Source organism: Grampus griseus, assembly GCF_964374135.1.
Source record: "Grampus griseus genome assembly, chromosome: 5".
In the NCBI taxonomy this organism is placed as follows: domain Eukaryota; kingdom Metazoa; phylum Chordata; class Mammalia; order Artiodactyla; family Delphinidae; genus Grampus; species Grampus griseus.
The window spans coordinates 135,188,870-135,201,856 of NC_138998.1; the positions used below are offsets into that span (position 1 = coordinate 135,188,870).

Below are 12,987 nucleotides of genomic sequence, written 5' to 3' on the forward strand. Positions count from 1 at the left end.
TCCTCTTCCCAGTTAACTCTGCAGAAGGAAACCTAGGCAGAATCACAATGTGTATTTTTTTCTGTCTTCTTAAATAGTAAAATAAGGTATTGAAAAGAATGTCAAATACCCAACTTCTGTTTAAAAAAATTTTTTTGCACCTTTTAGATTATTTTTACTAGTAGTAGTATAAGTCAGACAAACATATCAAACATGAAAACTTTAATTAAAATAGGCTTCAAGATTTTTTTTAATCACCGGAGATAAAAGTGTTAATAAAATTTTACCCACTAGTCAGAGTAACCTTTTAAACAGGTTTTCTGATGAATAAGGGCAGTAATAGCTTATATTTACGTAAGGCCCTTCTGTGTTCCAAGAACTTGCAATTATTCTCTATAACAATATCTCTAGGTAACGACATTTTTCACATTAATTCGGGGTTAAACTCTATGTTAGCAGCTCCTAGGGAACATAAGCTCCTAGATTTGCCATAATTGTGTGATAATTCATAGCAAACTGGTGGTTTTTTTTTTTTTAATCTGCACTATCTAAATAACTTTCTGAACTATTTGAGAATATAAAAACGATTCTTTATGTGTTATAAGCCCATCCCAATTCAGGGCCTTTTATTGAACTTTTTTAAAAGCATGTATTGGAATAAGAAGTCTACTTCATATGGCAGAGTTTATTAATTCATTTTTGCTTTTAAATTAGTAAATGCAGCAATCCTGGCTGTCAGACTTTGGTACCAAAAAATGACAGGGAGAACCACAAAATGCTAATTGTCTCCTCAGCCCATAGTGCAAGTTGGGAAAAGAGTCAGCCATCTGCTTGAAAATTCTATTTGGTGTGTGCGCACATTCATAATACAAAATAATCCGTATAGACACACATCTACTTGGAAGACGTAGAGTTGGGGAAGCACTTTTTATCCACCAAGTTTATTAAATGATTTAGTTTCATGGTTTTTTGGTTAACGTCATTAACTTATATTTGAAGAAGGAAAAAAGTCCTGCATACCTGTTGTGTGTTTCTTCAAACATTTTAAAGTATCCTTGTGGTTTAAATTTCCTTACGGAAGTCGCATATGGTATGTAACATCTAGGTAACTAGTATACATTCTCACATAATATAGATATGTATGAAATAGCTGTTCGCGAGATACATAAAGGAAAATGTAATATTTGAGAGTGTGGCCGGAAGCACAACTGTAAAAATAACCACGGTATTGTTTGGGGCCATAAGACCTAATCCTTTCACTTTTGAAATAAAGAGAAAGAACCGGCGTTTAATGTTTGTTGACATAACTTGAACCCTGAAACCCAAACCATCTTTTTTTAAAATGGTTAATTTACCATAGTCAGCAAAACACCCAAAGCAGAGGAATGTGTGTTTCCAGAGTACTGGGTGAGTTTCCCCTTCTGACCCAGAATATATCCATTTAGTGCTGTATTTATCATATGTAGTTTTCTTGGCAGGAAGAAAAGCTATTCAGCAAAACATAAAAAAGTTCTTAGTAGGAAAGCAATTCATTTTGTAGTTAGCTGGGTTTTACAGATACTAAAATATCACATTGAAGGTCTCTTTTAATAAGGTTGTTGTATGAGAGCTGGGGAGTTCTATAGCAACAACCATAATTTTTTTTTTTTTTTTTTGGTGAGGTAGTCACATTTCTTTCAACATTCAAAAGCACGAATAGATATGTCAATACAGGAAACACCATGTCAACCGTAATTTTAAGTCAAGGTCAGTGCTGTTTTATCATTCCAAAATTTGTCTTTAAAAACGTTTCCGTTACTTGAAGACTACTTTACTTGCTAGACAGCCTTAGAGGTTTATCACTAACCCGAGTATTCAGAAAATCAAGCCTTTTAATTCATGGACCTTCACTCTTCTCACTCTCCAAAGGCATGTGATGAGAATGGGATCTTTGGAAACAGATAAAGCTACTTCGGGATTAAAAGGCAAATCGGATCCCTGTGAGCCCAGATGCAAGTCTTTTTGCGAATGTACGAAGGTGTTTCTCTAAAAAGACATCAATTACTTTTTTCTCAAAGAGAGTGTGGAGCAAACCAGAATTGTCATTTTTCTCTAAAAACCTGGGTAAGGGAGAAATGATAGGCCAACACGCACAAAAATTCTATTTTTTATTTTTTCGTTTTTAAAGTAAACCATTGAAATTGTGAATCAACTTAAACAATAGCTCCCTTATTTATTAGCCTCTATCCCTCCCCACCGGACAGCATCTCTAGGGCTGCCCTCAGGAAAAAGGAGATTGTCCGGTCCCCAATGGCTGACATAAGTGTTGCTGATTGATTTAAACTTTTTAAGGATTAACAGGACTGACTTGAAAGAAGGATATTTCGTTTTTATTCTTTTATTTTTAATGAAATCCTGTAGTAACTTTTTCCGTAGACAGATATCCATTTGGGTCCTTAGCAAAGCGGCAGGCTGGGGAGGTAGAGAGGGAACGTTTCTGCAAGAGGATTCTCTCTGTTGCTCTGTATAATATTGGGAAAAACATTCCATGAATAATGCAGAAAATAGAACGGTGAAACCTGTTTTAGGGACAAGATTACTTAGCAGGCCAGAAACATAACTTGTTCTGAATTGAAAGGCAACTCACACATCTTAACACATTGGGAGAAGTGGCTGGGCAGAGTGGGACTGACTTCACCTCTCTGCGGCCCCCTGGTCCCGAGTAAAGAGATTATGGCCTTGACGCTGATTTGGAACGGTGGCTCCTGGGAGAACCTCGCCATTAAACGGCCTGGCTGGGGCTGCCCTGCTGTGTGAGATGGCACCGTCGGGGCTGCCCCTTTACCGAGGATTGAGTCTCTGTTCCGATTGAGAGCAGCCAAAAAAACAGGCGACAAGACACACTTAAAAATAACGAGGGGGTGATTGGGACAAGCCTGGCTTTGCTCTCTGATCTCGCCCTGTCCCCTGGGGGCAGGGCTGAGAAAGTCCCCAGACCCACCCAAGGCTCTGTGCTACGCCAAGGCAGTTCCTCACGCTCTCAGCATCTTCCTGAACTGGGCTGTGGGGCTCCCACTGGCTGCAGTAGGAGTACCATCACTGCCCCCACCTCCAGTACTCTAGGTGCGCTGACGCTGACTCACTGCCATTGTCTGCACTGTTGATCTCTGAAAAAGGATCCCCCCCCCCCCACTGCTCAGAAGGCTGCACCGTTGGTGGTAGTTTCTGGAACATTCTATGCCACTGCCCATCTTCCGATGGGTGAGGGGCCCAGGTCCTAAGAATCTCTGTCATCCCCTATCATGACACTTGTGTTTGGGAGAACAATCAAAAATTCTCAAGGTTAGGACCTGAGTCTCCGGGGACCTCTGTGGAAAGATCGTTAACTATGGTGCTTTCCTGGAAACGCCCATGCCTGCAAAGCAGGGTCCAGTCCAACAAGGACATGGCCTCTAGGCCTGCGTGCTGTCCTCTGTGGGGTGTCTGGAAGTAGGTGGTGTCCGAATGTCGGGGGAGCAGCCCCAAGGTCACATGGCTCTCTGGAGTGACCCACAGCCTCCCAGAGGTCACTCAGCCACCCAGCCGCACCCAGGGGCGCGAGCCGTGGGGTTAGCACAGGCACCCTGGACCAGGAAGGCCACAGACAGGTTTCTGCCCACGTGAAAGGCCCAGCAGGGTCCGAAGGAAAGGACCTTGCTGGGGGCGGGTCTTCCTCGAGCACAGGGTGCCCCCGAGGCTCCCGTGCTCAGCCTCCGTGGGCACGAGCTGTCGCAGGGACCCTGCTCTGGACATGGCCACTGGCCTCCTGGCCACCAGTCCCCACAGGCAGCAGGTGAAGGATGGGGCTGGCTCCGGTCTGATTTAAGCCGCCTCCCGTGTGAAGGATGCTCCCCAGGCCAGGAGGGTCCCCCGGTCCACAGTGCACCTTTTCCATACTTCACTCCTGCTCAGGACGCCCCCCTGGCCTTGTTGGGAGACAGCTGGGCGCTGACTGAGAAAAGGCAAACATTTCTGTGTGAGGGTAAGGTGTGGGTTGTGCACAGAGATCAAGGTCCTGTCTCTCCCTGGCAGGTGCGTACCTATAATACACCTTCACCTCTCCGCCTCCCCGAAGTCCTAGAGAAGATTCCTGACCCCTCCCTTCCTTTCCGCGGCAGGTGGAGCTCACGGGCAACAGCATTTATGAGTACATCCATCCTTCCGACCACGATGAGATGACTGCTGTCCTGACAGCCCACCAGCCTCTTCACCATCACCTGCTCCAAGGTATTTCCTCCAGACGAAAAGAAACCAGAATGAACGCCGGACGATGCTCTTTGCTGTGACCCTAGGGCTTAGTTTCCCATGATGCCCAGCCAGGTCTCTCCAGCAAACATGCAGGGTCCACCAAGTGGGGATTTGTTTTTCTGCTTCTGTCCTTTAAAGCAACTACTGATACCCTTTCACGTGCCAGAGACTGTGAGAGGCGCACGGTAGGAGACAGAGAAAAGTGGTCCAAGGCTTCCACCCCAAGGTGCTCTTGGTTTAGAATGCCAGCGACACAGGTCTAGACCTGGGCCTCTTAACCAGAGCGTCCGAGGATAAAACTCGGGGCGGGGGGCATGAAATTGCACGGGGAAAATGACATCTTTCTTCCCTCTAGGTGAAATCTAGCACTTCCTTTGCTTGTAGATTGTAGACAGTAAGCCATCTTCCTATCACAAGTACCTGTGGCTTTGCCTACAACAAGATTCACAGATATTTTCATGTCACCTTATGGTTGTTTCAGGTATTTAAACACATCGGTTACGCTCACCACTACTTTGAAATTTCAGGAGCTGAGAGTCTGCCAGGATCTTGTTATTTAATGTGTTAATAAGGTAGCACATGTATAACCACAGCACCGCTTGTTGGAATATTTTGATGTTTTTCAATACAGCTGATCCCCTTTGTAATCTCATATATTTTATACTCTCAGAAACGTTATTCTGGGAGGGGATCTGCAGGTTTTGTGCCACAGCACGAGTCAGTTAAGAAGCCTTGGTCTAGACGGATGAGGCAGGTCTGTCTTGCTGACCTGGCTGCATTTGGCGACAGGAGTTTTCTCTTGACAGTCTCAACATTTAGCACGTATTAACGTGGTCTCCACTGTTTTAAGCACCTGTTAGAACAGTTGTGGCATGGCTGTTTAGTAAGGGTGTGGAACATGTCTCCACACAAATGACTTCTTAATTTACAATTGCCATGTGTGCTAGGAAGACACAGAAGAACTTATTCCAGGGGCCCTGGCCTTGTGACTCCCTCTGATGGCCCAGTGAGACCAACCAGTATGCTGACCAAAGGGTCTCTTGTATGCTTTGGACTATGGTATCCCAACTCGGCCAAAATCCCCTAGTGAGACAAAAATGCCAAAGAAGAAGTGTCAAAAGTGATGAGAATGGGGTAGCCAGCCACAGAAAACAAAAAATGGGTTCCATTCTTATTGCTTCCTCCTGAGGTGGGTCATTCTGAGGCTAGGAGGAGAGAACACATATAGCACACTCAGTTTTAAAACCCCTTGCAGGGCTTCCTTGGTGGTGCTGTGGTTGAGAGTCCGCCTGCCGATGCAGGGGACACGGGTTCGTGCCCTAGTCCAGGAAGATCTCACATGCCGCAAAAAAAAAAAAAAAAAAAAAAAAACCTTGCAGATCCAGCTCTGTGGCCCCCGTGTTCTAGCCCCAGGAATAGTCACCATGTGTCTACCAAGGAGGGAGACTGGTATGTTGCTTTCTGAAATGAGATGGGGGCTTAGTTGTAGCTATGGCCTGTGGTGCTTAAGTCCTTGGAAATGGTCCGGCTGCGTAAATGAACAGGAATACGACTCGGAAGAAATAATTTCCAACAAAATAAGGGCTAGGAGAGCACATGGCTTCCGAATCTAATGCTTTCACTTTGGGGTTGTTTAAAGTCGGACAAAGACAGCTGGAATCTTAGAGAATTCCTCAGAACATTGCGGGGGTGTGTGTGTGTGTGTGTGTGTGTGTGTGTGTGTGTGTGTGTGTGTGTGTGTGTGTGTGTGTGTTAATTGAAGTATAGTTGATTCACAATGTTCTATTAGTTTCAGGTGTTCAGCAAAGTGATTCGGTTTTATATATATTCTTTGTCAGATTTTTTTCCACTATAGGCTTTTACAAGATACTGAATGTGTTGTTATTGTTTTAAAAAGTTACAGTGTGTTAATTGCACGGGAGTGGGCTTTCTGCCAGTAGCTCCGGTTTCATTTTACCCTTCCGTGTCGTAGCCTTTAAAAAAGTGTTTAGAAAATGACAGCAAATGGGAGTATCGGGAGACCCGTCCAGTTTCCTGCAGGGTCCACGTCTAAGGTGGGCCAACAGTACAGGAGGAGAAGGTCTGGAAGACGTGGGGTCTCCCACTGACTCATTTCCACAGCCAACCGAGTGTTCAGGCTCTGAGGTTCACAGCACCTGGTTTTCACCTCATCTGCAGAGTTGGTTTTCTGTGTCTGAACTGGCCTCCTTGTTTTATGGTAATTGTGTGAGAAGTGGGCCCTCCCCAGAACTGGATAGTTAATTACTGGGTGATGGATTTTACACCTGAGTGTGCTCTTCTGGAAATGGGGTAGACAGGCCACCATGTTAGAGGGAAGCCTTCTGCCTCCAGACCCCAGCTGTGCAGAGAAATTGTGGGTAAATATGGCAGCCCCTCCAACTAGGAGAGGGGGGCCTCTGAGGTGATGCCCTTATCTACACTGGGCAGTGCCCTCGGGGAGGGGCGGAAGGCCTTGCTTCCATTCCTAGCGGTAACCTTTCTTTAAAAATTAATTTATTAACCACCACCAAAGAGCTGTTTATTTAGAGTGGAATGACCTCGCTCTCACCCTGGGGCGAGGACAGTCTGCCATCCGTGCCCAGAGAGCTGGTGTCCGCTCACTAAAGCAGAGGGTGTTTCCTTGGGGGACGTTTGCGCTTGCAGTAGTGAGGTCGGAGATTCGTGTGTGAGGCCTGCAACAGGAATGAAGGAAAGGCTTTGGGCCAGAGAAAGGGGCGGAGGGGGTGGGCGTCCATCCAGGGCTGTAACTGAGGGTGAAAGCTTTTATCTGGCCCAGTGGGTCTGCTGGGTCCTTTGCCCCATCCCACGATGCGGGGCAGTCTCGGTGCCCATGGCCGTGGGCGCACTGGCACAAGGGGCCCTGGGGCCGGCTCCCTCTGCCGGGGAAAGGCCTGCACTTCTGACTCTCAGTCAGTCAGAGGGGGGACATCAGATGCTTCTGGGCTTCCCAGCAGGCTCGGCACCCGCCCAGGGCTGGCCAAGGCGATGCTCCTGGCACCAGGCCTCTCTGTGGCCACCATCAGGGGACCATGGCAGGTTGAGCAGGGCTGGGTTGCTGGGCACGGATCCTCACCTTGGCCTCAGGTTGGCGTTTAGCAAGGTCTTGCTGTGGCCATGTTTCGGGCTACCCCTTTCTGGAGCACGTGGAAGCTGCGCCGGGTCCTGGCCACCGGCCTCTCTGGGTGCGGTTCTGGGTGGACTGGGCCAAGGCCTCTGGCTGCCTGATCTGGTCCAGAGGGTTTATTGGGAGTGTTGGGATAAAGTCAGGGGAAGCATCGTGGGACAGTTTGCCAATGTAACCTCATGCCTGCTTTCAGAGTATGAGATCGAGAGGTCGTTCTTTCTTCGAATGAAGTGTGTCTTGGCGAAGAGAAACGCCGGCCTGACCTGCAGCGGATACAAGGTACCGGGAGCCAAGGGCTTGCAGGCGGGAAGGGGCAGCGGTGGGTCGGTGGGTCTTCGCTGTGCTTTGCTTCACGTTCAGGAACGTCTGCAGACAGGAAGGCACCACTGCCTAATGTAGAACTTTCTAGGGACGCTACTCACGGCAAGTGTGAGAGCTGGAATCTTACAGGGATATTCCAGGCAGGCTGGATTTCGTTGTCCGGGGCCAGGAATCAATGGGGCTAAGGGTAGAATTTGACCTTGGCACCTTCAGGTTCTACATTGCACGCAGGGCAGTACTGCTGGAGCAGCTGCGCCTCGACTTCCTCCTGCCTCAGAAGAGAGAGGGTCACCAGCCCACCACTCTGGGGCTAGAGGTGGACGGGAGCCTTTTTGCAGGAGAATTTGCATAAAAGGAGGGAGGGGTGGGGTGAAGAGAGAGGGGAGGGTCCTGTGCCTTCGCCCTTTGTCCTGTCTTTCTGGAATGCCCCTCCCCCCTCCTACCCATCTCAGGGTCCGCCTTCCCTCAGCCTCTCATCAGCCCTGCTCCTTTGAGCCTCAATGCCAGCTCTTCCCTTTGACCATTACCTCACTCTGTTTCATAGATTGGGAGATACTTTTCTTATTTGCTGTCCCAGACCCTAAACCTCAGAGGTGGAAGCCTCCAGCACCACCCTGCACCCTGTAGATATTCTTCTGGAGACTTGGGTCCTGAGATGTTTCTGACACTTACTAACCATCCAACTGTCTGATCTTAAGTAAAACACATCACCTACCTTGTCCTCAGTTTCCTCATCAGTAAAATGGGAGAACAGACTCCAAAGATTCTAAGATTTGTTCCAGCCCTAAAGACTGTGAGTGTATTCAGGAATCCTGAGGAAAGTTTTTGAAAAGAGGATTTAAGATGTTAGCTGTTCATCACTGCTGTTATGATGATCATGATTCTTTCAAAGATTTTACTGGGCTTCCCTGGTGGCGCAGTGGTTGGGAGTCTGCCTGCCTATGCAGGGGACACAGGTTCGTGCCCCGGTCCGGGAAGATCCCACATGCCGCGGAGCGGCTGGGCCCGTGAGCCATGGCCGCTGAGCCTGCACGTCCGGAGCCTGTGCTCCGCAACGGGAGAGGCCACAACAGTGAGAGGCCCGCGTACCGCAAAAAAAAAAAAAAAAAAAAAAAAAATTTACTGACTGTAACTGGTGTAAATGCTTCAATATTGAAGCTTAGGGCTGTACAAATGTTTCCATTTGATATTTGGAACACTATACATTTTCTCCTATATGGTTCTTGGCTATAACAATTAGAAGTGTTTCTATATAGCCACGCTGGATTTTTGTTTATTACAAGTGGATAAAATCTTGAATTATAAATAAAGTAAATAAAATAAGCATATGTTCAAAATGAGGACTTTTTTTAAGGGACTTCCCTGGCGGTCCAGTGGTTAGGACTCCACACTCCCACTGCAGGGGGCACGGGTTCGATCCCTGGTCGGGGAACTAAGATCCCGCATGCCTCACAGCCGGAAAAAAAAAAAAAAAATGAGGACTTTTTTGATTGTACTGAAAGAACTCTTCATTTACTGGAGTGATACAGCTTGTCAAACTATTTAAATGTCAAGTTAGCAATTGCGAATTTCAATCTCATTGGGAGATGAGCTTTATAGTTACTGAAGTGAACATTATGGAACAAGTGCTCAGCTCCCCAAAATGCCATTGTTGTGCCCTCTAATTGCAATGGCCGTGAGTTAATTACGCATAAATGCATCATACAGCAGAGAGTCTTCACTTGTGGAGTTACTGGGATAGTCAGTTGCATAAGATAATTCTTATATTTTATGACGATATTGTTTCCTAAGAAAGAAGCATAGTTCATTTCTTCCGAGCAGTGAATCAGATGTCTGTCAGCATGTTCGCTGCACGGCTCAGTAGAGGCTGGGCTGGGGGAATATTCCAACCTGTTCCAGAAAAGAAGCAGGCCCAGAGCCAGGAGCGGTGGGTACCAGTCTGACCTCTGGGGCACCACCCGCTGACCCTGCCTGTGCTTTCCCAGGTCATACACTGCAGCGGCTACTTGAAGATCAGGCAGTATATGCTGGACATGTCCCTGTACGACTCATGCTACCAGATCGTGGGGCTGGTGGCCGTGGGCCAGTCACTGCCGCCCAGCGCCATCACTGAGATCAAGCTGCACAGCAACATGTTCATGTTCAGGGCCAGCCTCGACCTGAAGCTGATATTCCTGGATTCCAGGTGAGTTTGGCACCTGCTGCTGCAGAGTTCCGGAAGATTCTGATGGTGGAAACTGGCCCCTAAAAGCTACACTATTAAACCAACATGTAGCAAGCAATAAGCTGTACTAAGAATATGAAATAGAAAGAGATTTAGTGAAAGAATTAGTATCGATCTTAATCATCCAGGAGTGGCTGGCCTCTCCAGCTTATAGGTACTTGTTTTATTTGTTTATATTTTCATCGTCTCACTGGAGTTTGAACTGGAAATATGTGTTGTGGGCAAAAGTTAGCCTTTTGAAGATCCATGAGGTCAGGATTCTGCCTTGTGTCTCCGTCAAGTTGGTAGGACTTTAAAACAAACAGAAAGTCTCCACTCTGAGCGGTGTGTGTTACTGCGAGGGCTTCCAGCTCCAGCTGGCGGGAAGCCGAGCTCTGCGGTCCCTGCAGGGCTGAGGCAGCGAGCAGAGAGGGGGCCTTCTCTGGGGGGAAGGCTGGACCCACAGGTGCCCGTCGGCAGCTGGGCTGGGAGGGCACCTCCGGCTGACGGGGAGGGCGAGGCTGCAGCGTCCCCAGAACTGTCTCCCACTTGGCGAGGCCCAGCAATTTGAGAATCTCCTCTCAGAGAGAGGAGGGAGGGTGGACGAGGCAGAGGCACTGACCTGTTGTTTCACGGGGCCTGGGGAGGCGTCTGTGCGTCCCCCGAGGCAGGCTGCGGGCCTGCGGGGCCTCCCTGGGCTTCCATTTCCTTTGCCCGTTTGGCTACTCACAAGGCTGTTAGGAAAGATGAAGCTACGTAGTAGATGGGAAGCATTTGTAAAAGTGAAAAGCCTGATATACCTGCAAGGTGAGTCGTTGGGCCTCTTGGCCTTTAAGATTCCTCAACTGTACAGACAGAAACGAGTGTTCAGAGACCCAACTCCTGACTTTTGGTGTGTGTAGCTGAGCTTTCTGGGAGACAAGTTTTACACACACACACACACACACACACACACATTTTCCTGTATATCCTGAAGCTAGGATGTATTGATTTTTTTTCACTTTTTTAAAATTGTGGTAAAATATACATGACGTAAAATTGATCCTTTTACCCATTTATGGAATAAAAATAAACTTACCTGGTTACGGATAAGAGGTGAAGACACTAGCCTAGCTCATCGTGAATGCATCTCAGAACCATTCAGAGGTAGAGAAATGACAAGGGTTGGCCTTACAGGGTCATCATCACGCTCCCAGAAACTCCAAGCAGAGAGAAAATACAACCCCTTGGGGGAAAGATGCCAGCAGCTCTTGGGAGGGCCAGACGCTGGCAAGGGCTGTTTTCTTGCAGTAAAGACAGAGGCACCTGCAGGGAGGAGCTGGGAGGCTGGGAGCTGCTCCAGAGCCGGGCGTGGGGTAGGCCTTGCAGCACGCAGGGACAGAGAAGCTCTCTCCAGACTTAGGAGCCACTTTGAAAAGTGGACGGCAAGGGCTTCTTCCCTGGTGGCGCAGTGGTTGAGAGTCCGCCTGCCGATGCAGGGGACGCGGGTTCATGCCCCGGTCCGGGAAGATCCCACATGCCGCGGAGCGGCTGGGCCCATGCGCCATGGCCGCTGAGCCTGCGCGTCCGGAGCCTGTGCACTGCAGCGGGAGGGGTCGCAGCGGTGAGAGGCCCGCGTACCGCAAAAAAAAAAAAAAAAAAAGGTGGACTGCAAGAAAATCTGACTGTCCATGTTCATTATTTTAGAAATTTGGGAGGATACGATGGGTTTCTCCCTTGTTTTATCTCCCAGTTTTTCTTTGACCATCCTGGGAAAAGCCTCTGAGGCTTGGTGAATCCTCTAGAAGAGGAAAGAGGGGCGTCTCCCCAGAGGAGAGATTTCAGGTCTCCTCGAGTTGTTTAATCCACACAGCTTTGAAACGTGAGGGGCAAATCTGGGAGCTTTATGGAGGAGGTTATGTGAGTTTAGCTCAGAGGCCAGCTTGCTCCTGAAGGGAGCCTCTGCTTCTGGGTGTAAGGGCTGTACCCCCGAGGTGAGTAGTAAAGCAAGGTGGCCGTCTCGAGGAGGACTTCCTGTCTCTACAGAAGCCCGTGAAGTTCTACTAAGTACCAGGAAGCTTTTAGCAAAGCCTTGAGGTCTTTTCTGAACCCCCATCGTCTAGGAGGCCCTGAAGAATTCTTCACACTCTGGTCTGCAGTCGGTTGCAACTCGATGGTCTTTGAAAGGCCACTGGGCTGGGGGACAGAACTGGCCCAGTGCCAGAGGTTCAGTAGAAAGGCCTGGCAGGGTGACGTCAACTCCCACATCCAAACCCCAGAAGCCACGGCAAGGGGTTGGCCTGAAGCCCAGCAGCCCCGAAGTCACAGGGGCCAGGGTGGGCGTCCTGGCAGGAGGGCCCAGCTGGTGCCCCCCCGCCAGCATAATCCCAGACAAAACTGAACTCGGCGTAACCTGAAATCTGGTTCATGGGGGTTTTGTGGTATTTCACTTTGAAACTGTAGCTGGTGCTTTTGCTAAGGATGGGTGAACCCGGCGATGTTTGGGGTTTGGCAAATCCCTCTGACAGGTCTTCAGACACTAGAAGGTTGGAAAAAAACAAGAGGGCAGCCTGCCAAACCCTTCCCTTCCCCTTTAATTTTTAAAGCCAGTGTGTACTTTGATGAGAAACTTAATACATGTGTTTCTGATTCATTTACACATTCGGGGCCGTTGTTCTGAAACTTTACGTCCAAAGGGTCTGGGAAGCCTCTTTCATCCCCACACCGTAGAGATGCCTGGTTTTCTTTTGGGGGGAAGCCAGACGTCTCAATTTTCCTGCCACGCGGAGTTAGACTCCAGTGGGGCCTGAAGTTCTAGGTGGCCCTTGGACAGGTCCCCCGAGCCCTGAGAGGCTCTGGCCTGTGCAAATTCCCTTTCTACCCACCTCCAGCCCCAGCTCCTTCCTGCCCTGGAGGAACACCATGGAAATGTGTACACCAAATAGTGAGTGATTCCATGGAAATATGAGGCTCACAGAGATTTACGACCCAAAGCCTGTGCAGAGCTGCCCAGAAAGGGGAGCGGGTTAGGGAATGAAAGTGAGGTCAAGTTTCCCCATTTAATTTACAGCTAACATTTCAGATCTGCGCCAGC

At 48.5% G+C, this 12,987-nt stretch overlaps 1 protein-coding gene across 3 annotated transcripts in view; it reads left to right on the top strand.

Moving 5' to 3' along the window:
- Positions 1–12,987, top strand: part of SIM2 (SIM bHLH transcription factor 2) — a gene marked incomplete at its 5' end in the record, with an annotated part of 46,476 nt that overhangs the window by 14,590 nt on the left and 18,899 nt on the right. For all 3 annotated transcript variants that reach the window (XM_082655577.1, XM_082655578.1, XM_082655579.1), the window contains 3 exons: positions 4,116–4,224; positions 7,584–7,669; positions 9,697–9,896. In XM_082655577.1, coding sequence (XP_082511703.1) covers positions 4,116–4,224; positions 7,584–7,669; positions 9,697–9,896 — 395 coding nt within the window. The remainder of the gene's footprint in view (positions 1–4,115; positions 4,225–7,583; positions 7,670–9,696; positions 9,897–12,987) is intronic.